This window comes from Alexandromys fortis, unplaced genomic scaffold, assembly GCF_014885135.2.
Source record: "Alexandromys fortis isolate MF-2015 unplaced genomic scaffold, M_Fortis_MF-2015_v1.1 scaffold_94, whole genome shotgun sequence".
NCBI classification, from domain to species: Eukaryota; Metazoa; Chordata; class Mammalia; order Rodentia; family Cricetidae; genus Alexandromys; species Alexandromys fortis.
Window position 1 is genome coordinate 4,764,700 of NW_026067979.1, and position 27,439 is coordinate 4,792,138.

Genomic DNA, 27,439 nt, shown 5'->3' on the forward strand with positions numbered 1-27,439 from the left:
CTTCTTCGTAAAATCGGTTGAACGAAAGATGAGTTGCTTCCTTCATGAGCAGCGCGTGTAGAATCCATTCACAACGTGTGTGTTTGTGTGTGTGCAGGGTGCTATGCAATTTCTGGAGAATTATGAAAAAGAAGACATAACAGTCGCAGAACTAGAAGGAAACTCAAATTCTTTGTGGACCATCAGCCCTCCCAGTAAGCAGAAAATGATACAGGAGCTCACCGACCCCAATAGTTTCTTCTCTGTTGTTTTTTCATGGAGTATTCAGAGGTAGTTACTGTGTTTCCTTCCATGCATCCTTCCCTAACCCTACTCTTCCCTTAGGCTGGGGGAACAAACAGTAACACCACTTGACACAATCTTTATGTTCAGCCACTTGCCTTTTCTGCTAAAGCTTGCATTTCACTGATGAAATATGGCTTTTCTAGGAACCAATGACCAGACTAAGAATGGCTTAGAATTTTTTTAATTAGGTTTTCTTTTTCTTTTCTTTTCTAAGAGAGGCCAGCAATTGAATTCTGTGAGCAAGACAGAAGAGTAGAGAAAGGAGGGAAAGAATGGGTTAGAAAATAGAGTCGGTGTACTCAGTTAAGATCGCTACGAAAAACTGAAGTTTGGCTTGAGTAATAGAGAACTGTGTTTGCAGGCGTGGGTCCCACCATCATCCCTGCTCCACTGGAGAAGCCTTGGGAGGTCTGTTCTGTGGGTGTGAGATTTGGGGGTACCTTAGCAGTCCCACCCCTACCCCCACCAGAACCAAGCCTGAGAACAAGTCCCCGACTTTGCCTTTGGAAAACATAAGGATGTCTCCTGCATCTAGATACTTCACCCAGTGCTTTAGTCATGGGCACTGGGGGACCTCAGCACAACAGAATATGGCTACTTAGTTTCCTTTGTCACAGTCTTGAGGACCAGAACCCCAGGAAAACCTCCAGCAGGCTCATTTGAAACCACAACTTGAACGTCCGGCTTATAAGAAATCGTCATAGCTCACACTTGTAATACTAGCTTTCAGAAGGCCGGAGGCAAGAGGATCACAATTGGCAGCCTGAGCAACACAGCTAGCCTGGGCTACAGAGGGAAACCTTGTATAAAAAAAAAGCTAAACAGCAAAACGAAGGGATCATGACAAGTTCGGAGGAAATCTTAGAATCTAAAGTGAGCTCACAAGGAAACGGGAAAGGGCCCCTTCAAAGAGGTCCTTCAGTGTTTTCCATAATCTTATTTTCTCCTTAATGTCTCCTGTTTCTCAGTTCCCATTTGGACCAGTGGCCAAACACTTGGTTTCTAGCCCTTGCTTTAAAGAGCCACCAAATCATAACAAAAGTAACTTTTGATTAAACACAGGGTCTGCTGGTTACCATGGAGACTGACATCATTACTTTTGCATAAGAATGTCTCTGAGATTCCCATGAGCCCATCATGACAGTTGCTGCTTGGCCAGCAGACTCTAATCCCTCTATTCTGCCTCATGGGGTTGAGGTCTCCCGCAATTTTATGAATTTGACTGCTTAAGAGGGTAGAAATGGAGGTGGGGTGACCAGGACAGTTGGGGTGGAAAAATCTGGACTCACTGAAAACTTGGTGAGACACCACAGTGAGTCAAGTGTGCACGGGTCTCTCCTCCAGACTTTAGAGCAATCGCTAACCTTCAGCTTTTTCCTTTTTCTTCTTATTCCATCACAGAAACATGACTCTGGGTGCCAAAGCAGAAATAGCAACCGATAAGCTTTCTTTCCCTCTGGCAAACGAAACACGAAATAATATAGCTAAAATGATCGCCGGCAACGACACAGAAAGCTCAAACACGCCCGTGTAAGTTGAGTAGCCCTGTGAACAGAGCTTGCGTCAGAATGTGGAGACTTCTGATGCAACCGAACTCGTTTGAGGATGCAAGTGACAGTTCTCAGTCCCAGGACTCTGTCTCCAATTTGTCTGTCTGTCGTTGTGTGTATGTTGTGAATGACAGTGGGGGTGGCTCCGGGGACATTCTCCATCCATGGTGAAGTGTCCTGCTCTCCTTCCACCGTGAGGCACACTGTTCTCCCACTCTGGGTGGCCAATGCCTGCTGCAAGGCAACCCTCCCTCAGTCTTTAGACCCCATTATCTACCCGCTGGGGTGTCACTGTGCTGATTCCCCGTGTGTCTAGAGGTGCCGAAACTCCTCACATTCTCCTGCATCTACCTACCCATCATAATACAAGCCAGTGTTTGCTTCATTTCCCTGCTCTGAAGGTCGCTCCCTTAAAGGGGTAGGACAAGGACTTCACTTAAATAATCCAGGCTTTCTGTCATCATGCCTACCTCCTGAGTTAGGTACCATTCACCTTCAAAGCAAGAAGGCAGGCTTGCAGATTGTCTCCAGTGTTGAAACTTCCCCTTCCCTGCCTCTATCTTCCAGCCTAGCAGGTTCTGACCTTACCTTTGAGTGACAAAACTTGTTCCTAACTGCCACAAATCATCCAAATCCAAGGACAGGCCCCTTCCTTTTATGACTCTTGTCCTAGGGCAGCTGAATACTGAACTGGCGGAATGGGTGGGAAGATTGAAAGACAGGAGGCAACAGAAAATTGGGGGAGGGAAAAACACACCCCATATGTGCTCTGTTTCAAACTGCCATAGGGTAACTAAGACCTTGCATAGGGAAGAGGACCTATATTCAAAACCGACAGAATAGTCCACATGCCCACTGGCAGTTTTCCCAGCGTCTGACTCCAGGCTGCCGTGGCCTCATGTTGATGCACTGGGCGGGAAGATTACTAGGACCCGGTCATTTGAATACTGAGCTCCTCCTTGACTTCACAAATCCCTGATGTTCCGGGGCTCTTGTAGATCATCAGTGCCTCACTAGCCATCATTTCCAGAGGAGAGAACATGGAGTCAGGCAGCTCCTCTAAGACAAACAAAGCTTAGGGTCCAGGTCCCGTGCTCTGTCCTCAAGCTCACCCTTCAGCAGATACTCTTGTGTACTGTAGGTATTTTTTTAAAATACCAATAAATAAATAAAGTCAGTAAAGAGCTCACTGCTAAAGAAAACTGTTAAAATATTCTAGCCAACAAAAATGGCTTTTTCTCAGTAACAGGTCCCAAATGTAAGAAAGGCCAGCAGCTACTTTCAAACTATATGTACCATAAGTTACATGTATTTCTGGGTAGAATCAATTGACTCTCAGCTTTGGGGAGCTGTGGTTATAATAAGATCCCATAAATTAAGATATCTTTATGTTATATTGTTGCATGAGTACTTTTATCATTGCTTTCTAAAAGGTCAAAATGGCAGCAAAGACATCAGTCTTAGGTGTGGAAACAGCTAAAGTTCGTCTCTCTATTTTCTTAATGTGCAGGACAATAGAAAGGATCTACCCGTACTACGTGAAGGCACCCAGTGATTCAAACTCAAAGCCTATAAAGCAACTTCTCTCTGGTAAGAATGAGAAGCCATTCCAGAACTGTGAAAATCTTGCCTGTCTTCAGTTTTAGAAGTCTGCCTTTTGAACATTTAGCAATCTGCCTTCTAGTTCTCTTACCCTGCATTACCAGAGCCATAAAGCCTCTGCCTTTTCTTGCTGAGGGGAACCATTGACACACCTGCAAGCCATGTTCTTCCCTTGCTTTTCCTTGACTGAGCCATACCCATGTTTTATGACTTAGCTTAATTGATTCTCTGAGCAACCAGATTGCTTACAGAGGATTGCCTCACGCGTTGGTAAACATGGTGGTTTCTCCCACTAAAAACAAAAAACAAACAAACAAACAAACAAAAAAAAACCAACATGAGATGTGCTTGATTGAGCCCCAGGGTCGGTACACACCAATAGCATGTCTCAGTTATTGGATTTCTCCAGCACAGGCATGATGGAAGGAAGGCTGTTGTTTGGGGGGACAGCTGTATGCCCCGTGATACTTCTGTCAACCACAGACTACATGCCTCGATAACATTTTTTGGATAGCTGCATATACCACGGAACCTGGTTACCAGCAAACAAGTCAGGTCTGAGTTTATTATGCTGGCCCTGTGGCAACTTTGTATCAGGCTATCTCCTGTCACTAAAGAACGGTTTTTGTTATAGAGAATTGTTTGACTTCGTTTCCTGAAGTCGCTGATCTCTTTGATCATGGCGAAGTGTAATGTAGGTGTCCAGCATGGGTCCTTTCGCCATCCTGGGTGAAGCATTTTGTGCCAGGCACCATGGGTACTGGCGACCTGGTTCCAGGATGCTCACTTTCAGCTAGTGAGCAGTTACAGCCTCCCATGGAGATGACCCTAGTGAGGCATCAGGACAAATGCAAGGCCAAGTCCATGTCTGCATGCTGTTCTTCGTCAACAATAAATGGGCATGCTTTTATGAGCAGCTTCGATGCGCAGGGGAAGTTTTCTTATTTCCTCTTAAAAGAGAAATAGCTGTAGAACTGTTTAGCCTGAGAAAGATAGATTCTCCTAAAAACACGGTGTGAGTTTTCAAGCTATTTCCAGCCACTGTTTCAGCAGATGGCCTCCCCACCGGCTGCCAGGGCAGATCCAATTCAGCCCAGTGGCTGCTCCTGACCCACCTTCCTCCTCCTTGTAAAGCACCTTATTCACAGGGCCCTGGAGGTTCAAAGAAAGCTGTGCCCTCGCTGTTTTCAAGGCCAGCCCTCTTTGTCTTCTATCCTGCAGTGTCATGGAATTCCCTCCTTCCTTACAGCTCCTGCCATCCCTTACATCCAATGATGTCACCCCAGACATGTGTAGCATAAGCTGATGGTTATCTCCGGTTTACACGCAAAGAGACTGATGCTTGAGGCGTGGATGACACACCTGAGCAATATACTCAGCAGAACCAGATCCAAACCTGAAGCTCTCTGAACTCAGGGCCAGACGGTCCCCTTGTGACTGCCTCTGAGCTTGAGAACCCTAGTTATTACTATACCCCAAAGTCCTAAGTTAATAATAATAGGTGGTCTAGTTTTGAAGAACTTCTTGCTATCAGTCCTTCCTGAGATGAATTGTCTCTGTTCTCTCCCTCCACATTCTGGAGCCAGCAAAACTGGGCACTCACGCTGTTTCTCCTTTAAGCTGCCATAGATTCCATCAATCAGAAGAAGTGGCTCTCTCCAAGGGAGGGACCTTGACAATGCTGGCCTTAGGCTAGTTGCCACATGACCATAATTGTGAATACAGTCTTTTCCCACTAAAATAAGGAACATTATTATTACACGTCATGCTATAAACCCTCAACAGCTGGTAAAGTGCCTTCCTCTTGACAAGATACATGCCAAATGCTGGCAATATAAACGAACTGATCAGTTGCATCCAAGGTTGACAGTGAGGGCTTTGTATGCACCCGGCTCTCTGGATGCTCAGCACAGCCACTTAGGGGGTGGGCCCTCCATTATTCTCTGTGGTTTGGCTGTTTTACAAGGGGGCAGCACTGACAAAACTCTCATCTGAGCGATGTCCAGGGTTCCTTTCCTCTCCACCTGCCTGTCTCGTCTATCCCTGTGCCTTTGACGTTCTGGAATTGTGTACTACATACGTTGATGTGTCTTGCCACTGAGAACTTCTAATTTGCATCAAATCCTGAGACTCTCATGCTGCCTTCATTTTGTTTTTTTCCTCTTCCAGAAAATAACTTCATGAACATCACCATCATTTTGTTCAGAGACAATGTCACCAAATCCAACAGTGAGTGGTGGGTTCTCAACCTGACCGGAAATAGGATATACAATCAGGGGTCCCAAGCTTTGGAGCTGGTGGTCTTCAATGACAAAGTCAGCCCCCCGAGTCTGGGCTTCTTGGCTGGCTATGGGTAAGGAAACTTGTAACGATCAGTAGTTATAGTGTCTGGACCCTGTGAAGTTGGGAGAGCAGCTTTTCTCCTCCTAGCAGCTGAGTTGTGTCTCTACAGTATTGAAAGTCGCAAAGCCATGCCCTTCCATCGCAAAACACAGGACAAGAGACCCAAAGGCATCAGAATGCCCTGTGTGACTCACACAGCCCTGGGAGACCCCTTTGTTTTGTGCCTTCTTGTTACGGCATGGTTTCATGCAAGTTGGTATGGTGTTACCACTGTTTGTCTTAGCTTGCTTTCTGACCCTGAGCAAATGGATCACATAGACACCACAATTCTGAGCAGATCCAGACCACTTCCTTGCCTTCTAGTGCTTAAATATTACAATACAATACAGGACAATACAATATCCCTCTTAAGATACAAGTACATCATGTTACATTTTTAAAAATTAACCTCATTTTAAAAAAAAAAACTTCCCATCCAGCATTTCATTATTTAAAATAGACCTCCAGACAAGATTGTTAAAGGGAAGAGAGCTACTTTCAAAAGAGCATACACAATGCAATTGTGTTTCCACCCAATATGTTGTGTTTTATCACAGTATTGCCCAAGGCAATGTGTTTCTAACCATAGTAATTGTTGGGGGACTATTTCTCCTCGCCCTCTCTTTCAGCATCATGGGATTATACGCATCAGTTGTCCTTGTAATTGGGAAATTTGTTCGTGAGTTCTTCAGTGGCATCTCTCACTCTATCATGTTTGAGGAGCTTCCAAATGTGGACCGGATTTTGAAGTTGTGCACAGATATATTTTTAGTCCGGGAGACGGGGGAGCTGGAGCTGGAGGAAGACCTCTATGCCAAACTGATATTCCTGTACCGATCGCCAGAAACGATGATCAAGTGGACTAGAGAAAAAACAAATTGATACCTTAAGACCCAGACTGCGAAGAGAGCTAACATTTTGTTTTGTTTTGTTTTTTTTTTAATTAAGAAAAAGCACAACACTCTCAGAAGAGCTAAGCATTTCTAGTCTGGCAGCAATGGTTTCTCTCTGGCAGGTGGCTGAAAGAAGCTGATTTTGTCACCAGAGCCACCTTGCGCATGAAGGCGCTGTTGAAGTTCTCTGTGCTCTCGTTTCTCTGAAATCGGGGCTCTTTGCTTTAGAGTTTTCTCAGTCGACAGTGTCTTGCATTCTTACTGATTATGTGAAAGGTTCATGGAGGGTCCCCTCCCTCAGAGAAGAGGGAAAGGCACCTGTGTCTTACTCTCCGGGGACCTCACCTTTCCTGACGTCATGGTCAAAGCGCAACACACAGCTCTTCCCACACTGGGGAAACTGCTGAGCAGAGAGCCCCAGAGCCCTCAGCACACTCCAGAAGTGCAGCAGCAATAGGAGGCGGCAGCACTGCCCAACGTTCAAGAGGAAAGGCGAAACCCGTGACCCAGACAGTGTTGGTGGAAGGACAAGCCTCAGCCTAAGCAAAAAGATAACATTAGTGACACTCCCACTGCCTTATCTCAACTGAAGACTAGTAAGAATCTTTCTATGAAACACCAGTGACTTCTCAGGAAAATACACTCCGCAAAGCAACTCCGTGGACTCCTGCTTTGAGGTCGGGTGGTTGCCACACCCAGGGAGCGGTGACCATTCTGCTTCAGATGGCTCCTATTGCGCCAGAAACAGGAGGACAGCAGCGGTCAGTCCAGCCTGATGGGACCACCTCAGCTTTGTAACTCCAGTGACTGAGGCCACAGGGCTCTTCTGCCTCTCCCCGCCCCCTCTCATATGCTTTCTCCCAACTCCGTGATTTAAGGCAGTGGTTTTTCCAGTCTGACATTTTCCTTGCTGTTTTTCAGGCATATCAAAGAGTTTACATATTCCAGTTCACATTTTTACATCTAAGACGGGTTTTTTTAAGTTCATAATTATGAAAGAAATATGTATATTGAGCTTGGGGAAATAAAAATATGGCCTTTTCTTAAATTATTATCATTGGAAACACAACCTCTTCATGAATTAACAATGTAGCATGAAAATTTATGAGTGAAATATAGTTTTCATTCACTATTAAAAATAAAGTTTCTGAGAAGATTCATTGAATGGGCTAGAATCTGTCAACAACCCACTCCTGTGTACTTGGGGTTCAGGACTGACTTAAATAAAGCACATCTTGCAAAGTCAAGACCTGAAGAGTACTGTGTTTACGTATTCATTATTTATCTGTTTGCCCTTTCTGTGGCGTTGGAAAAGTGGTTCTTTTCCAGATAGCATACCAAGAGTTAAAGTAAGGTAAGAAGACATATCTGTTAATTTCCTTTGCCACACAGGTGCTCTACATAGAGGATATCAGCAGGGAACAAAGTAATTCACAAAGGGGAAACAACGATAGTTGATATGGAACTTCTTAAACAGCAGAGCCCAAATCATTTCTAGTATTTTCTGGAGAATCGCATGGTACAGTGTGCCTCAGTCTGACAATGTACACTGTTAGAATCAATCACTGCAGCCATAAAATCAAGTCACTTAGCTGTAGAACTCTCTGATGACACCAGGCAGCTAGAATTAGCAGCTAGCCAAGTGGGTCACCTACGAGAGTTCACAAACCCAGCAGCCCCTTCAGACATGCGTAGTTCCTACCTTCATCCACTGATGAGAATGCATATAACCCTGCTCGCCCTTAAGGGCTGCCGCCTGTGTGGCCCAGCCTGGCATTTGCTAACAGTATACGACATTTCTATTCCCCTCTGCCCAGGGGGAGTTTTGGCATGGCTTGGGATACAGGTTTTGGAGGGGAAAAGGCTGCATAGGGAATGATGATACCTTGGGTGCCGGGCTGTGTGCCCTTGGCCTGTCCAGAAGTCCTCTGCACCGTCTTTAACCATGGTATTCAACAGAAGACTATATTCCAGTTCAGCATGATTTCAGTGCTCTCCTGGGCAACACAGTGAGACTCTGTCTAAAACTAGAAGTCAAAAAGCTTTTAAATATGCCTCCGTGGTAGAATGGGAGGCCCTGTTCCAGCTCTAGATATCCATATTCATCTTCATCTATGCTCAGAGAAGCCTCTTTGATGAAGGTCGAGAGATGCACTAATTTGGGGGTATAAAGATAACTTAGGGGGGCAGTTTAATAACCACACATTTATCTGAGTAATAGTTTTGAGTTCTTTCTTGAGGGCCCACCTCACTAGTTTTAGGGTTTTTTTTTTGTTGTTGTTTTTGTTTTTTGCCCTAGTTAACAAATAATACCAAAGCTCCATCTTGTTAAGCAGCCCTCAAATCCAATCAGAAAGGAAGTGGTTGGTGACTCCTGTAAGATTTATGACACTGTTGCAGCAGTGGCCATATCCTGCCAGGCTGTTCCCAAACAACATTACTTTTGTGTAGGATAGATTGATAAAATTACAGTCAGCCAAAGAGATACAGAGACATACTACAGCATGGCAGTACTTGATCAAAACACCTTGCCTAAGTATCCACATCTGCCAAAACCTCTCCTGGGGATTCTTGTATTACAAACTCCACTAGAGATGGATGCATTACACTTGCCTGGGTGTTGATGAGGGTTAAAATTGTTCTCTAATCCCTTCATCATTATAACGGGTCTTCCTCGGATAAAATGGCATGCCAGTATTCACACTGGAGTTAATGTATTATTTTGTTTTGATAAAGATATGTACAAACCAAAGACAAAATGGCCATTATTCTCCAGGCTCACAGATTAGCTAGGGTCCCCTAGAGAAGCAGACCAAAAGAACGAATATTTATTAAAGGGGATTTATTAGATTGGTTTGCACAGTATTGTCAGGAGACACCAACAGTGGCTGTCTTCACACTAGACAGGCAGAGAACTTAATCTCAGTCTATAAGCATGGGTACCCTAGCAGCCCCACCCTGGGGCTGAAGGCCTGGAAGGTCTTTGGAGCGGGACTTCCCTTAAGTCAGGCTGAAGCCTACAGAGGACAGGCTCTGATATCAGCAAGGGTATTTTAGCAGCAGGTAAACTCACCAGTAAGAAAGGTTAAAGGTGAAGCTTTTTCCTCGGACCTCCTTTTATCTGGGGTGGCACAGGAAGATGCCACCCACATTTAAGGTGGGTCTTCCCACTTCAAATAACCTGATCACTGAAATTTATCACAGGTCCATTCCTGAAACTAGAAAGCAGTATTAGCACTGAACCTGACTTGCTCTGTCAACATGAAATGAGTATTTTTGTACCTATTTAGGTTAAGTCATTAAATTTAAGCAAATGTGGAGAATAAGCACACAATCTTGGGAGCTGGAATGCAGCAGAGTGGGAGGTGAGGGTGGCGCCCCGTGAGGTCAGCTGCAGGCTGACTGCACATGCTCAGGGGAATACATGACCTTTGGTGGCTTGGACTCTTGACCCTACCTTTGCGGTTGAACTCTGTCAAATATAGAACAAGTCAACAACAGTGGGTCCAGAAAGGAAGCTGATAAGATCCCCTCCAGAAATGAGGTTGTTCAGAATGAACAGACCTCAAGGCCATGGTCAGGCCATGAAGTGGAAGAGAAAGTGAAGAAGACAGGGAAAGAGAATCACTTGGGAGGGGTGGGAAAGCCAGAGGAGCCTCTTCAGAGAGCAGCCCTGAGAGCCTCCCCCAAACAGATCCCCCTGGGGATCCTCTGGATCCATCCCCACAACACAGGGAAGACTGGACTTTCATAAAACCTTTGTCTCATGTCATATACGTGATTTAGTTCTACCTAGCATACATAACATGTGCTGTTTAGGGGCTGCTCTTAGGCCACAGCATAGACAGCTGCCTAATTCTGCCCCAGAGAGAGCTGTGGGGAAGAGACGACTTGATCCCGGCTGTGGGGTTCAGCCTTTTAAAGTGAAGTCTTTCCGAGTCAGATTCTAGTTCTAACGGACTTCAGTTTCCCAGTGCATTGGGCCATGGTATATTAATATCTATTTCCTTAGGGTTTTTTTTTTTTGCATTTTCTATAATCAATGCTTTTTAGTTAAATTTGGAAGAAGGTGGTTCCGTGAAGAACAGAAGGATATCTCTCAATGCAGTTTGAAATAGCTTTATTGCCCAGTTGGTTTCTGTACCTTTTCAGACTTCACGGATTTTGGTACACAATTTAGTAGTCTTTGGTAAACTCAATCCAGTAGGCAGGATGTTGATCTATGTAATAGAACAGCTGCCCCCAAAATGTGATAGTCACATTTATGAAGGCGGGCTTCATTAAAAAAAAAAATCACCATCAGAAGGGAACCATGTTATTCTGCAGTAATCACTCCCAACTCTGCTTAATACAATCGAGTCTGACTTGTGCCGTGTGTCTGTCACAGGTCACCTGAGAGTTCTGCTCTGGCAGGGCAAGTGAGCACTATGGGGCATAGGGCCAAAGAAATGGGAACCTGAGTACATCTTGTGTCAGCACCAGGTTGTCTAAGTAAACACCCCTGGTTATCTGAACGAGAATGCCCCCACAGACTCACACTTTTGTAACACTTGCTCTTTAGTGGGTGGCTGCTGTGGAAAATAGAAGGATTGGAAAAACGCGATTGCTCCGTTTTTAAAATCAATGTTTGCCTCATTTTTTTTTCTTTCAAATCGGTACGTCTTTAGATCATTAAATCCAAGTGTGTCTGGGATGTTTGCCGGCACTAGCCACTAAGAACAAAGGCCACCACTATCTCTCAGCCTCTTCATGCGACTACAAATGCTCTGGTGACCAAAAAGGAACTTGAACATGTCACCGGATCCTGAGAAACATGAATTCACAGTCCAAGAATCTCTATGGACTAGTATTTTTACAACTTATCCTAAATTTAAATATCAAGTTATATTATCAATTTCCACTCAGAGTTAGGGACAATACTGTCAAACAGTGTATAATTGTAGGTGAAACCCAATTAGTAACTTAGATTCTAATTAAGTCTAATTGTGAAACAATACCATCCCCATTCTTCTCCTCTGACCCTGTGATGACTCTTCCTTTAGATGATACGTTCATTGGTCTTCGACTTCCCCGGTGAGCAGCCTTTACAGCAGTATGTTAGGACATAAATGACTGGTATTTTAAAAGACTCAATATACAGTAACTCTGACAAAGCAAAAAAAACTGAGGACAGATAAATACTGTTGTTCTTCTGAAAGGTAACTAAAATAATGTAAGTGATTAAGAAAATGTGTCCTTGAAGAGAATGAATAAGCAAATAAAACTAAAATCATTCATAGTCTTGGGTTTTATTTTCATAATTATCTTCCTTCAGAAGTAAACATCTAATTTCCATTAACATATTAATATTTTACTCACCAAAAATCTGAAAATATATGATAATGCACAGATTCCATACACAAATACCATATTCTGCATATTTACAAATTCAATATATTAAATGTGTTCTGTAGACTGACTTCACTTACAATAACTAAACACTAAATGGTTCTAGCATATTCATGCAGATTTTCACTTTCATAGAGGGTGTTAAGAGTTCCGGAAAACAGTTCTTGTTGTAAACACTAAGTTTCCCAAGTCTGACTAAAACTCTCTGGAGTGCAGACTTAATGCAGGTAGAAAAATAAAATGCTAGATACATAGACCTCTGTAAAAAGAAAAAAAAAAAAGAAAACGTGTACACATGGAGCAAAATCCCCAAGACACCACCCAGAATAACCGACACAAAAACAAGCTCCAGATCCTGAGCGCTGGCTCTGGACGGCGAGAGGTGTACAACTGTCTAAACCCTCCGCTGCTTTAAAACTGAGCTGCAATGCTGCTCCACAATGCATTCATGGTTCCTTTTTTAAGATGTCTATGAGTAAAACTGACTCCCTGCAAGGTTTTATTGAATAGCAGGGGCCACACAATTGCCTAAAGTAACTTTTAAGTACTGCCAAATCTACTTTTATAGAGTATTAATTTGTTCAAATAAGCATGATGGTTGGATCTAAAGGTAAACACAACATTGACACCATCTTTGAAATACCAATTTCCTCTTTAAAGAAAAATGCCAAATACAGCTTTAGTCATAATTTCAACGCAATTAAACACAATGAGCTGGCAACCCAAACAACTCTCCGGGTAACTTAGGGGAAAATATAAAACTTTTATTAGTGTTTTGCATCAGACCTGTAACCTGTGCAGGGACTCTACGTGACATCCACCTACTGAAGCACGCCTGGCAGAGGATGCTAGTCTGAGATCTCCCGCTAGGACCAGTAACATAAAGATACTTTCCTAGATTCTGGAAAGCCAGCAAAACCAAGCATACTATATGCAAATACGGTGTGTCACAACGAGACGGCGGTGGAGCAGGCAGTGGAGCATGACGACAGGGACGAGTCCAGTCGACACTGCCGCCTGGGGCACACTCTGCTGCTGTTTGCATCCTCTGCAGTCCACACCAGTTCTGAGAGGGTCGAAGCCATACAGGTTTAGAAAAAGAGGAATGCTTCAAAACTAACTTTTAGGAAATAAGCATGGAAGGCCTTCTGAGGTACGAAAAGACTGGTAACCCAGTCCTAAATGTATGTCCTTCAAATGCAGTCGCCCCCTCCACACACACACACACACACACACACACACACACACACACACACACACACTGGCTTTTTACTTTTTGTAGTATACAGAACAACTCATGCTAAATTATGAACTCTGAATCAGAACTGCTTTGGAGGTCAGAAATGCACGCATACTAGACTGACAGGAACATTACCTGTCATTCTGGACTCATGCAAATGGTCTTAATTAGTCCCATTTTGGAACACAGCCAGCCTTTTTATTGTTGTTTAAAAAAAACACCAACACTCTGCCTTCCACATTTTGTGGTCATGTATTAAGCTAAATACTATAAGGCTTTTGTCCTAAACCTGTCTCTGAAAATACTCAATAATTTAAATGTATCTAATATGGTGATGGATAAATTTTCTTTTCAGAATGAGACAAGTCCTCCGTCCACAGGAACATTGCTTTCATTCTTACATTTTATACCCCTAAAAAGAGAACCCCAGGTCTTCCTCTCCATGTTTCTGCCATGCTTCTTCATGGTCCACAATGCCAGCTGAGGCTACTGGTACAATGCAGCCACACTGACAGGACGGGAAGATAACTGTGCCATATCTCGGTCTTTAAGTAGCACATCTAACCTGGGGCTGATACTCCACACTTGTTTAGCCTGCAGGGCGACAACAACGTTCCCAGTTCTGTGACCATCAACGCTCTCCTCACCCCACCCGTGTAAGGGTGTCAGGTGTCAGCACGCACCATCACCACAGTCAGACTGGAGGGTGACACTGGAGTGCCGCCCGCTGAGGACCTGCTGTCTGCCTCTCTTTTGGGCACTGACGATGCTCTTGAGAACCTTAGTCAGAACATGCATGAATACCATGTGACAACACGGAAAGATGGTGGGAAGAACCAGACCAGTTTTGAAATAATTATTTTTACCAAAAAAAAAAAAAAAAAAAAAAGAAAAAAAGAAAAATCACGTTTAGAAGTAACGTTAAATAAAATGCAGTGACAATTATTTAACAATAAATTACAAGAACCCATGAGAAAAGAGTATTTATGCTTATTTCCTGCCTTGCTTATAATATAATTTATCTGAAATTTATCTATACATTTTAAAATCAATTATTAAAATATGACCGCTCATTTCTGCTCTTAGAACGGAAAGTACAGAGCTTCACAGGTAGCAGACACAATGGCTGAGTTGGGGAAAGGCAAGCTAAAGTTCACATGTATTAACACTCAGCGTCACAATCTCCGTGACAGATGTCCACAGATGAGTCTTAACCCCATCAACAGGCTCGCCAGGATTCCCAGCTTCTCATCTCTGCAGGCAGGGTACTAGCACAGGCCTCCCGAATACTCGTCTTCCTCCTCCTCCGCAGCTGTGCTGGCAGCTCCATCAGGCTTGGCCTGGGGTGTTGCTGGTGATTTCTTCTTGATTCCCCCTCCTGGGACCACTAGGCTTAGGCCCAGCTTAGCGTACTGTCAACAGTAAGACAAGTTATTAAAGCTGGAAAACTAGAATCTTGATACACAGTGTCTTAGCATCAGCTAATTATAAAAAGGACTGGGGTCGGGATGGGGAAGTGGGGGCACGTGGAGACATGGCTTAGTAATCAAAAGGACTTGCTGCTCTTGCAGAGAATGTGAGTTCAGTTCTGAAGCCCACAAAGCGACTCACAACTATCTTTAACTCTGGTTCCAGGAGGTACAATATCCTCGTCTGACTTCTGCAGGCACCCCCATGTGGTGCAATATATGCACTCATGTACACGAAAATAAAAACTAATCTTTTAGAGAGAAGCACATGTGCATGAGGTCAGCAAGATGGCTCCGTGGGTAAAAGTGTTTGCCTTACAAGCTTAACAACCTGGATTTAATCCCCAGAACCCACAGAAGGAGAGAAGGAAAAGCAACTTCACACAGTTGGCCTGACCTCCACCTGTGTGCTGTGGCCCCTGTGCCCATACACACTTCATACATGCACAAAGCAATAAATACTAGTCATCCATCCCCAGGAATTAGTATTCTGAGAGAAATGCCCTGTCATTAGACCACAGTGCGACTGCTCACAGTTGTGGATGTACCAAGTATGTACTTAACTGGGGACCTGGAGATAATATGGACATACCCATAATACTTCTAGTAGTTATGAAGAAAAAACCTGAGTAAATGAGAGTGTAAATTAGGAACAATTTAAAAAAATACAAATTTGGAGCTGGGAAGAGAACTCAGTTAGTAAAGGTCTTGTTTTTCATGCCTGAGGACCAGAGTTTGATCTCCAGAACCTACACTTTTAAAAAATGGGCTAGAGAGATGGTACAGTGGTTAAGAGCACTGACTGCTCTTCCAGAGGTCCTGAGCACCCACACAAAAGACCAATGTAGTGACAAAAGCCTATAGTCCCATCACTGGGGAGGCAGAGCCAGGAGGATCCCTGGCTTGCTGGCCAGCCAGATAAGCAAATCAATGAGCTCCAGGTTCAGACTGTCTCAAAACAAGGTGGACACTGTTGAGGAAGATACCGCATACATATTATTAAGACACAAGCATGCTTTCAAAAGCGCATAAGCAGCTTGGTAGAGTGGTGCACACTTGGACTTCCTGCACTACTTCAGGGTACTGAGGCAAGAAGGCTGTAAGTTCAAGGCTAGGTGGTACTATACACCAGTGAGACCAAGAAGAAAAAAAGAAAAGTATGTGTAAGAATTTACCTAGAATAAAAAAAAAAAGATTATTGTTTCTTTACCTCTATCATTATAAGAAAATTCAAGATCTTAATTTGACATGGTAACAGAGCTCTAAGGTTAATAATCAGATAAATATACAGAAGGACTGAGGAAAAAGGTTGAGAGCTGTGGCTCACTCAAGTGTAAGGCTATTTCTCACAGAAGACCAGAGGATTCTTCACAACAGTCTAGGGGATAAACTGAGCTCTTCCACTTTACAGGTTAGGCTTGAAGATGACTAATAACAGCCTGTCTCACACAGCTCTCACAGGCACGGGATGCCCACAGGCCTACAGCTACCCAGGATGGCCTCTTTCAGGTAAAAAACCTAATAGCAACTGGATAAACCAAAAAATAGGGCAGGAGAAAAGAGGCTGAATTTATAATATGCACATGACAACACAGCTAGGAAGCGAGTAAGCAGTCCTGAGCGCATGCAGGCTACATCACCTACACAAGGTAAAGTTCAACTAGACTGGCTGGCTCCTCTATGAGCATAGGTTGATGTGAAAAATACAGGTACAGAGGTAGAACACTCTCCAGTTCACAGGGGGAGAATCTCTTCAAGAAGAGGAGAGATGACCCAAAAGGCCCACTTACGTCATTGTCCATGTACTTGAAAAGGGGTGAGTTGCAGACATCTGACACCTGATCTTGGTCTTGCTGGTCATACCCCTCCAGGAGCTGTTCCAGCGCAGCACAGTCTTCACTGCCATTAAACCCTGGGATGCTACGGAAGCACAAATCACACTTCAGCTCTCCCTTGAGACTCCTTCTGTCCCCATCAAGGGCAGGAGAAGGTCTGCAGACATTCTGATGGTTACAAGTGTTGGGGTGCTACTGGCAACAAGTGGGTGGAGACCAAGGATGCCACTAGGAATCCTACAGTGCACAAGACACTCGCACGGTAATAAATGATCAATACTCATTCATGCCCCCATCTGACTTGCAACATATCACACAGAAATTCTCCTTTGTTGTTGTCATTTAAAAGGCAAAGATAATGAAGTAACGAAAATCATTCCGGGAACAGCATAAGCAGAAAAGCAACTTGTAAATCTGGTACCATAACTGCTGATTGGCAAACCCTAAGTGAGAGGTGGAACTGGAGTTCAGCTCTATAGTAAGGGCTTGCTCAGCACACACAAGACACGCACAATAAAACAATGGAACCCAGCAATGGCAGTCTTATCTCTTAGAAGATTTGTAAAAGTTTCATGGCAAAAACAAAACTTGTCTAGGTAGTGATGTTAATTCAAGAAATAGGAAAGTCAACACCGGTCAGTGAAAACAGCCAGGCCTTACCTGTAGCTCTCTCTGACACACCTCTCTGCAGCTACATAATCATTTCTGTGTAGATGAACCAAGACCTGAGCAATTGTTTTCTGAAACGAGAGGGAAGGCTATGATGCAGCTGCAGCTCTATGACCAGAGCTCAACCTAAACCAAGTGGGGGTGGGAGGCCTCCAGTTTCAGGGAGGAGGGCTCTTCTGGAGTTTTTGCTGCAGTCTCTCCTGCCCAGCGCCATGACGAGGAACATCTCTCAGGGCAATGGACAAGAGGAGACAGAGCTCCCAGGAACGCATGCTCCTGAGCTGCTGGCTTCATCCAAGCACTGGGCGCCATCTACAGGCCACCCATTTTTATTTACTGTCCAGAGTTTGAAGCGAATACTTTTAGTGTTTTGTTGAAAATTTTATTGAAAGAAAGGATGGCTAGGATGGTTTTCTCCATCATGGTCAGAAGCATAAAGATCATAAATTATTGATTTATAGAAACAGACAAATACCCATAGGATCTTAGCTTAAATACTTTATACCAATGTGTAAAATATCTAAAGTGAAGTCAAGCCAGACATATTCAAAGAATACCTTATAACATGTTGGATAATTCTCAATTTCCTTATAAATATTTTTTTCTTTCTGAATAGACAGTGCAGCCTCATCAAACCTAAAGACAAAAGAAAGAAACGTCAAAGAGGGCAGATGTGAAGCCCTCTGCAGATGCCACTGCTACACTGCCCTGTAGCACAGACTTTAGAGGACAGCATTTTGTCAGCTGCTCCACAGCGGTGTTTCCATTGGTTGCACTCATCAGACTTTTCTCCCAAATGCCTGACTCCCCCTGAGGCATCAGGGCAATGCAAAGGAAATGAGAGGTTAGCATGAAAGAGATTTATAAGTTTGGTAAAATCACGCATTAATATGCTCCTAACTCCTCAATAGCAGCTCTGTAAAGTTTTCTAGACAATCTGGACTGCATCACCAGGCTTCCTTCCATCTACAGTGCCCTGACCACTCCCTTATCTGCCATCTGTCCTTACTCCCTGCACTGCTGCTCAGGGATCCCAGCAAGCTAACCCAGCCTTTCTGTAGACCCAGCGTACCTCCCACACCTTGATTTCAGCCTGTTGAGACCCCAGTAGAGACTTATGGCCACAGACTCCGTGAGATTACATAATGCTGTTTTAAAGAGCTGGGGCTGTGGCAGTCCGCTATACAAACAGAAAAAGTAATGAAAGGAGGCCTCCCATAACTCACATCTCTCATGACTGTGAGCATGAGCAGCACAGACCCTGTAGAAATGAAATTACAGGAACCAGACTGTTTCATTCCTATGGAAATCTCACTATTGGAAGCTTTCCACATCTTACAACACAACAGTGTATCTGAAAAAGAACAGTTAACCTTATCAATATAAGATATAGTCATACTCCATCTCTAAATCTTATAATATGTAGTCATCATGAAGAAAAACTTACTTTAGCCTTGGAAAGGAATTGATCCAGTCCTGAATTTCTTGAAAAACTACACCTATGGCCTTTACTGTCACTGCAGAGATACGGGCAAGTTTAAACTGAGATACGTGTCTCCTTTAAGTCATGCAAACAGACAAGTGGGGTGATTATTCTCTTAATGAGATGATGTACTTCTCCTTCTCAGAATTCCCACCCCCAGAGCAGTCCCTATAAGCAGCTGTGTAGCGTGATTTTTTTTTTTTACCTTTTTTCTGTCTCTACCAGTTGTTGGCCAGAAACCAGATTAATAGAAATGGGTTAATTTAAGATATAAGAGCTAGGTAGAAATACGCCTAAGCTGTTGACCAAGCAGTGCTGTAATTAACACAGTTTTAAATGTGATTATTTGGGTCAGGGCGGCCAGGAAATGTAAGCGAGTCACCGGCTACATGTAAAGAGGTTAACTACACCCTAGAGGACACAAGGATAAATAATCCCAGTGTATCAACAGTAAATCGGGGTGGGGATGCCGATAATAGCACAACAAAATAACAAGACACAACACTGCTCATTGATAAGCCTCAGCCTTAATGGTCTTAATTCCTCCATAAAAAGACAGACTAACAGACTGGATTATAAAATCAGGATTCTTCTTTCTGCTATCTAAGAAACAAGACTTGACCATCAAAAATAGATATCACCTTGGGATTAAAGGATGGGTTATTCTAAACAAATGGACCAAAGAATCAAGTAGATGTAAGCCATTCTAATATCTGGCAAAAAAAAAAAAAAAGACTTCAAACCAAAACTAATTAGAAGAGAACATTACATACTAATCACAGGAGAAATCCAAGAGGACATTACAATTCTAAACATTTATGCACTGAACACACTGGCACCCAGGTTCATAAAGACACATTACCACATTACCAGGGTTAAAATCACATGTCAGCCCTCACACAGTGATGGTGAGTGAGCTCAATACAGAGCTCTCACCAACAGACAGATGATCTACACAAAACTAAACAGAGAAACACTAGCTAAATAATGGCCTAAATCAAAAGGACCTAACAGAATCTACAGAACATCCATCCAAACTCTAAAGAATCTACCTTCTCCTCAGCAGCTCATGGAACTTCCCCAAAATTGACAGTATACTAGGTCAGAAAGCAAATCTCAACAGATACAAGAAAACTGAAACACTACCATACCCATCTGATTACCACGGATTAAAGTTGAATATCAAAAACAACAGAAACGTCAGAAAGTACATAATCTCATAGAAACTGAACAATTCTGTCAAGACAGGAATCAAGAAGAAAATTAAAAACTTATAAGAATTGAATGAAAATGAAAACAGAACGTATCCAAACCAATAGGTCACAACAAAGGCAGTTCTAAGAGGCAAGTTCATAGCACTAAATACGTATATCAAAAAACTCGAGATTTCATATTGGTAACTTAATGGCACACCTGGCAGCTCTAGAAAAACAAGAAGAAATAATATCCAAAGGGGAGACAGGGCAGAAATTAACGAAACAGAAACAACAACAAAAATACCAATAAAAAGAATCAATTAAAGGAAGAGTTGGTTCTTTGAGAAAAATCATTAAGATTGATAAAACATTAGCCATATTAACTAAAAGAGACAGAAGATCGAAATGAACAAAATTAGATATGACAAGGGCAACATTACAACAGAAACTAAGGAAATTCAGAGAATCATGAGGACATACTTCAAAAATCTTTATTATACCAAACTATAACATCTAAAAGACATGGATCAGTGTCTTGGTACATTTGACCTAACCAAAGTTAAGTCAAGATAATATAAGCAACTGAAACAGACTCATAACCACTAGTGATATAGAGGCCGTAATTAGGAAATCTCCTAACCAAAAATATCCCAGGGTCAGTTGTATTCAGCAAAGAATTCTATCAGACCTTCAGAGAATTAATGCCAATATGCCTCAATTTATTTCACAGTGCAGAAACTGAAGGAACATTTCTTAATTCTTTTTATGAAGCCACTATATAGATCAATACCCCTTTAAGAATATAGATGTAAATGTTCTCAGTGAAATACTTGCAAACCAAATCCAAGAACATATGAAAAAAATTAAAGAAATATATATAGTGGAAAATACTAAACATCCCATTTAATGACACAACTGTATCAAAAGCTGAGGATTTTCATGGGTTTCATGGGTTCCAAGTAGTGTGATGGGAAACTCCTCTTTCACTTCACGGAGTTACCGTTAGGTAACAAAAGCATGACACAGTTTGGAATTATGATAGAAAACAGGTTTTAAATCTACATGCCTACTCTTAGGAGATGGTCACCTTTCCACGGTTTGTCCGGTGTAGACAAGCTATAGCCAAGGCTGTTTACAAGTCGCAAATGTAAGCCATACCTTCGCCCTCGCACCAGCAGTCGGGAGGCCTTTCCCAGAAGTTCCACTGCCTGCCGGAGGCGCTCCTCATTCTGCAGGAATCAGAAAAGGGAGTATGGGCAGAGTTACTGTGGAACTCTTCTGACCCTGCAACAACAACTGCACAAAGCAATGGCCAAGGATGGTAGCACCAATGCTGCTAGGCCATTCACTAACCTCTAGAAGAAAGAAGGCATCGAGCTGCGACACAGAAAAATCTTAAAAAGCATTCACTGCATTTTTCTTTTCCTATATATTATGTATGAAAATATTATGAGTAATTAAAGAAATAAAATTCTAACTTACTTCGAACACATTGGCTGTCTGCTGATACAACTGCACAGCCTTCTCTGGATCTACATTTTCTATGAGCCTGAATTAGACAGAAAATACAATTTGTGAGAATCAAGGAATTGTTTCTTAAAGGACTTTAGCAAGACAAAAGGAGCCCTCTGCAAAGCCAGGGCACCCCACAACAGCCCTGTGCACTCACTTTCCAGCTCGCTCCAAGGCCATGGCCGCTGTATCAGGGGTGCCATTCTCCAGGTACATCATGCTGGCTTTCTCAATCAGCTGGACGGCCTCAGGCAGTTTCTGCATCTCCTTCAGGAAAAGCATGCAGCACAGGCAGAAAATGTCTCAACTTAAGAAACCGAGTTTTAACACCTGGAAATTCCATGATTTTACCCACACACTTCTTGACACACATAGAGCACTACAGAGTAGGTACCACCTGAGATCTAGGTCTAAAATCAACAACAAAAAGCCTAACATATGATATACTTGTAATCTGAGCTCTGGGGAGGTGGAGACAGGTGCATGTCAGGAACTACCAGTCACCAGTCTAGCTAACCCGCGAGTGTCAGGCCAGAGACCTGGTCTCAAAAAAGAAGGTCAGTGGCAGAAGACACCAAATGTTGAGCTCTGGCTTGTGTACACACACACACACACACACACACACACACACACTTAACCCATTTCATAGCTAAAACAGAATAGTAACCCCTAACCTGCTATTAAGAAGCATAAATGTAGCACATCAGTCAAAACATTCCATTGTTCCATTCAAAAGGAATAAAATAAAGTGGCAATAGCTAGTTTGAGACTCTCCTGACTCCAGCCTGACACTGATATTTATAAACCAAAAAATTAATAAAGCTAATTTTCCTTTCCATAACCTACAAGTAATTTAACAAAACAAACAAACAAACATCCATCCATGTAAAATAAAGTTTTACTACATCAGCCGCCCTCGGGCTGTCTCCAGCAGCGCCCTCTCCTGGCTGCAGGCTTCCCTCCCGATCCACTGCCTTTCACAGGCACTTTCAATCCTCTACAGGGATTGCCACAGGACGCTCACCATGGGTCCAGTTAGCGCTAACCTGGGCAAGACATCTTAACATAGCCTTTGCTCCCACTCCCACACCCTCACCCCTTCTTGCTTTACAGGGAAGAAACTTGTCAACTTCAACATGAACTCTGCCTTGACAGCTTGCGAGTTCACTTTCCCCGCACAGCTCTTCTGAAACAGTCTCACTAACCTTCAACATCATGCCAGCTTGCTCGTAAGCTCTGCAAAGAGAATACAATTTCTCTGATGAGACCTTAACAAAGAGGGAGAGAGCTTCAGGTGAAGATGCTGGTCACCTGACCAGCAGAAAGGAGCTCAAGCACCCATGTGTCACTCCGGGCTGTACCGCCACACTTCTAGTGCCATGCGTTTCCTTTCATTCATTTGCTTTTTAGAGCACTGATGCCTTAGAAACACCAAACACTAAACTGAATTTATTCAGCAAAATTAAGTATCTCAGGAAGGCTAAAAGACAAGCCCAATTCTTAGTTTTAAAACAAATGAATATGCTCCACAAAAGGAGAACGCTCCCATCTCTTCCATGGGCACCTGGCAACCAATAAATAAAGGGAGAATTCAAGTCACCTGGGTTTTCACAAGCAAAACATTATGCAGAATTTAAAAATCTTTCTTACTAGGAGACACTTGGACTTTAAAGTTCAGCTGATGGCTAAAACAATGAAAATAATTATCTTAATTAAATTTATATAAGTATTTAAAAACACAGAGCTTGAGGGAAAGTTCTCAGGTTAGAGAGATCAACTTTTAAAACATCTGCAAACACATAACAAGGGTGAAAAGTTACTTACTTGGCAGCATGAAAAAGACTGAATGAAGACAACGATGTCAAAATTAAGGAAAACAGAAGAAATCAATGGTCTTCAGAGACCAAGTCACTGGTCCATGTTTCCAAAGACAAATCCTATGAGTAAAGCTGCGATACCCAGCGCTGCTGCTGGCTCTGACCACCCCAACACTGACAAGCACTGCGAAGAACTTTAAACTACTACACCAACAGGATGAAGTGCAAGAATACTAAGACTACATTTGCATGGGAGATAGAATGGACATTTATATTTGGTAGCCTTTACGACACACCAAGAACATGTCATTCTAGAATGCTTATAAATCTTCAAAGACCTGGGGAAGACTATTTTTCCCAAAGCAGATTATGCATTTTCAATAGCTGTACTTTCACTTTCTTCCTCGGCACATGCCTAGCAACCTCATTCCCTTCATCTCAAGTCAAATCCCTGTCAACAAAGCCAGGAGCAGGAGGAAATAACAGGCAAACAGGCTGCTCATACCAACATGTGCTCAGGAACACTCGCTGAATCCCCCATGACTATAAAGCACACACTGCCCATCCTTCTCTAACTCAAAAGCATTTCACTTCAAACGCTCAAGGGAAAGGTGGTGTCAAAATCTTGCTGTTCCATTTCCTTTTAAATCTAAAAAAAAAGATACGCCCTGTTATTTTCATGGGCAACAGCTTCCCGTAGGCAGGCATCTTTTGCTTGTTCAAATTGTTTGGCATTTTTAAAAGCAACAGCTGAAACAGGAAAAGAAAAAAAAAGTAAGACTTTCTATTTCCATCATTAACTGTCCTCAAATGAATCATTCATTACCCAACTCTGCATTATGTGAGAAGTAAAATACAGATTTCAAATAGGGGGCTTCATAAAAATGTGAAATATTACTTTTATCTAAAGCAAGTTATAATCTTTCTGAGTACACTTTTAGAAGCCTTTTGAAGTTTTAATTGTTGACTTTTAGCAACACATTGGTGCTGCTTCCACTGAATACCAAGAGCTCCTTCTAGCGCCTGCTCCACCCAAGAGCACTGAAATTATTACGCTAAGACGAAGTTATCCGATTACGCTAATGACATACACAACAGCAAGAGGACTCCAGTCACAAATACCTGCTTTTCCATATTCAGAAGCAGCACTGTCGTAGTCTGGCTTCCATTTTAAAAACCCAGTTTTCAGGCTAGAATGAAAGAGAGACATTTCTTAATAAAAGGTACCATCAGGGACAGGTCCCCACCTTCTCAACTCTTTCTCGACTATTCATAATAAATGCACCCTCGCCTCTGCCATCCCCACCCATCACAAATGCAGTTTTCCTCCTTCTGAAATGCCTATATACCATCTGAACAGAACAAGCATGGTCCCCAGACCAGCGGCATCAGCACTGCCTACCCCAGATCTACACAGCCAGAAACTGTCTGGGTGGGTGCCAAAACGTGTGCTTTAACAAGCTTGAGAACCTGAAGTAGATTGTCATCCCTTTGCAGCAGAGCGGCTACTGGGAAGAGGACAAGTAAAGACCCGTGAGCACCTGATATACCAAGAGACTGCAGAGACTAAGGGACAACATTCAGACGGGAAACCCGAGGAGTAAAGCAAAGGCTGCGTGAGAGTCAGCAGCCAATGGGTGGGAGGGAGAAAGAGGAGAGTATTAGGACAACAGAGAGAAATGGCGGTCCAGGATTGACGCGGGCCTAGAAGCCAGAGCAAAGGGCACCCAGTGTTTAGTGTTTATCTTTCTTGCCTTTTTCTTTTGCAGTATTCTGATTTTATTTTAAAAATAATTTCAAACTAATCCAGTAGGTCTCAAACTTGGGTGTGTGTAAGAATTGCTGAAGGCCGTCTTATATTCTACATTTCAACTCAATTAGTGAAAGCCCGCTTACATATAACACTGCTTCATATGAATCCAGGGGCTAATGAGAGACGGGGTCCTTAGAAGCACACCCTTCACAGGTCTACAGAAGTTCCTGTGACCCATGTATCAACTACCCAGGGTGTAACTCTGAAGTTACTTTTCTCTGTAAAATATATTTAGTATACTTAACACACAACATACACATGCATACTATAATAATATTGAAGTGTGTAAACAGATGTTCAAGTTTGTGAAGAGTTTTATCTCTGGGAGAAATAAAATCCTTCAATTACATGTATAAAATGTATAAAATTGAAATAAGCAGCAGAGCAAAGTTCCAGCTCTGCCCGTCATGAAAGCACCTATTACGCCCTATAGTAACATGGTTATGGAAGTCTCACCCCAACAAGTTATAATCATTCAATGTGCTGGAGAGATTGTAAAATCTGCTGATCACCCCCAGGCAGTAGAGCATCACTAGTTAGGAATGAAGGCCCTGTTAATGTCACTTTGATGTCCAGCCTTGACTGTTTTTGTCCTAAGACTCAGTAAGAAAACTTCCCTAAGACAAAGAAAGTGATGAGAGCTACTGCCATCAGAAAATAGAGTATAATCGACTGCCTCTCCTACACTCGTGGCCCATTTTTCCTGCCACCCCACTGCTTTTCTACCTAGAGCAACTTCTAACACCCTTCAGACCTGAATCCAATACACCCCCGCCGCAGCCACAAGCACGGTCTGGGCATCTATGACCCCACCTTGACCGAAGGCCCCTCCCACCATTCTTCTCCCAGCAGAGACACCTAGAAGCCAAAGGCTCAGCTCCATACACAGCTGCCGTGAGGATCAGTTAAGGCTATTACAGAAAGGATGCCAATCCTGGTTCCTATTGTTCTATTAACTCAGGCAGGTGGATCACTTCTCCCTGAAGTTCACATACTGCAACTTTATTATGGCTGACAGCACATGCTCTGGTCTTTTATGTTTGCTCCCACCAGCAACACGGATTGTTGAGATCACAGTCCGCACCGATAGCTGCCTTCCTAACCACTGGAGGCAATGTGGTATACAAGAAAGAGCCTGGGGATTTCCACTGCGTAAAACTGGCCCTGTTCTGTTCAGCTGAGTAGTCTTGGACAGGTCTCCAGAAAGTTTCTGACAGCCTCTGTTTCTCCTTTGTGACGTGAGGACTTATATTTGGAAAGTTGGTAAGATCTTAGTTTATGGTGCCCCTAACAGTGTACTAAGAAACTTCTTATAGTCGATAATCGCTAAATATTTATGTTGCAATTCACGGAAGTGGGTTCGAGGGTCATGTTAGCGTCAAAATAAAGAGAATTCGCAATTTCCAGTACAGCTGGGTGCCTACTGCGCCCGGAAGCAGATGGTGGCACACCCATAGGGCTAAGGAAGCAGAGACCTTGTACCCCAGGGAACAAGACGTCTAAGGGTGAGAGGTCCCAGAATTAGTCTACACCCCGCATGGCACAAGGTCTCTTTCCTAGCAGTGGCTCTCCACCGGGCGATTTCATCAGTGGGGTCACTTCTGGCTGTCTTGAAGAGGAAATAAGGTGGCCATCCCTGAGCCCGCAACTACTCTACGAGAAGGGCGACCGCAAACCCTCGGGAACCCGCGCCGGGCAGACGTGTCTGTGATGCGGGCACCTGCTGCAGATGCCGAGGTGCAGGCCCGCACCGCCGACTGCAGGGGATTGACCCACAAGGGACGGCGCCGCCCCGGGACGCGGACAGCATCACGGCCCTCCCTCCCGATCCGCCCGCGCGCACGGCCAAGGGGCGCGGGTCACTAGCCCAGCGGCGACTCCACGTACTACTTCTCTGCCTTCGCCAGATGCTCCAACCCCTCGTTTATCTTCTGGGCTGCCATGGCCTCGATGACTTGCTGACGCGAAGAGCGAAGCCACCTAGTGCCCCGCAACCCTCAGGAGCGTCGGCGTGGGAACGCCGCGGAGGAAGCCGGGAAGGGCGCCTACGGAAAGCGAAGAGCTCAAATTTCCTGTGGCGAAGCTGGCCTGGTGGGGCTCTAACTCTGGTTCGGGGTTAAAGTAGTGCGTTCTTTAGAACGTTTGTTACTGTACTCGACAAATATTTAAGGAGCAACTAATATATGTCAAGTACTGGTCTCATTTAGTACCAAAAAGCAAAAAACACTCCTCCCTCACGGAACCCAGCTTCTCCACGCTGTGAAAATACTGAGATGCAATTTATTACAGTTTCTCTCTACAACAT

At 43.5% G+C, this 27,439-nt stretch overlaps 2 protein-coding genes across 6 annotated transcripts in view; one reads left to right on the forward strand and one right to left on the reverse strand.

Moving 5' to 3' along the window:
- The window catches only part of Piezo2 (piezo type mechanosensitive ion channel component 2), a 340,070-nt gene extending 333,313 nt beyond the window's left edge, over positions 1-6,757 (forward strand). For 4 of the 5 annotated variants that reach the window (XM_050157961.1, XM_050157964.1, XM_050157963.1 and 1 more), the window contains 5 exons: positions 98-270; positions 1,687-1,815; positions 3,346-3,425; positions 5,607-5,790; positions 6,449-6,757. In XM_050157961.1, coding sequence (XP_050013918.1) covers positions 98-270; positions 1,687-1,815; positions 3,346-3,425; positions 5,607-5,790; positions 6,449-6,701 — 819 coding nt within the window. In that variant the 3' untranslated portion in view covers positions 6,702-6,757. Of the gene's footprint in view, positions 1-97; positions 271-1,686; positions 1,816-3,345; positions 3,426-5,606; positions 5,791-6,448 lie in introns of those variants that run through there. The other variant, XR_007594600.1, reaches the window with a different exon arrangement.
- A 5,227-nt stretch (positions 6,758-11,984) lies between these two features.
- Napg (NSF attachment protein gamma) lies at positions 11,985-27,178 on the reverse strand. The gene is made up of 12 exons (XM_050157974.1): positions 27,022-27,178; positions 24,444-24,511; positions 23,987-24,071; positions 23,329-23,346; positions 22,710-22,740; positions 21,662-21,771; positions 21,475-21,541; positions 21,151-21,221; positions 17,871-17,949; positions 17,305-17,384; positions 16,600-16,729; positions 11,985-14,752 (listed from the first exon to the last, which is right to left on the reverse strand). The coding sequence occupies exons 1-12, from the start codon at positions 27,075-27,077 to the stop codon at positions 14,609-14,611; spliced, it is 939 nt and encodes a 312-aa protein (XP_050013931.1). The 5' UTR covers positions 27,078-27,178; the 3' UTR covers positions 11,985-14,608.
- Positions 27,179-27,439: the final 261 nt, after the last annotated feature.

Coding starts and splice junctions, on each gene's coding strand:
- Napg (XM_050157974.1), bottom strand. CDS start 27,077: ATGGCAGCCCAGAAGATAAACGAGGGGTTGGAGCATCTGGCGAAGGCA. Junction 24,512..27,021: donor CTGGCGAAGGCAGAGAAGTA/GTACGTGGAGTC, acceptor CTTTCATTCTAG/CCTGAAAACTGGGTTTTTAA. Junction 17,950..21,150: donor CTGCTGGTGCGAGGGCGAAG/GTATGGCTTACA, acceptor TTTTGTCTTTAG/GTTTGATGAGGCTGCACTGT.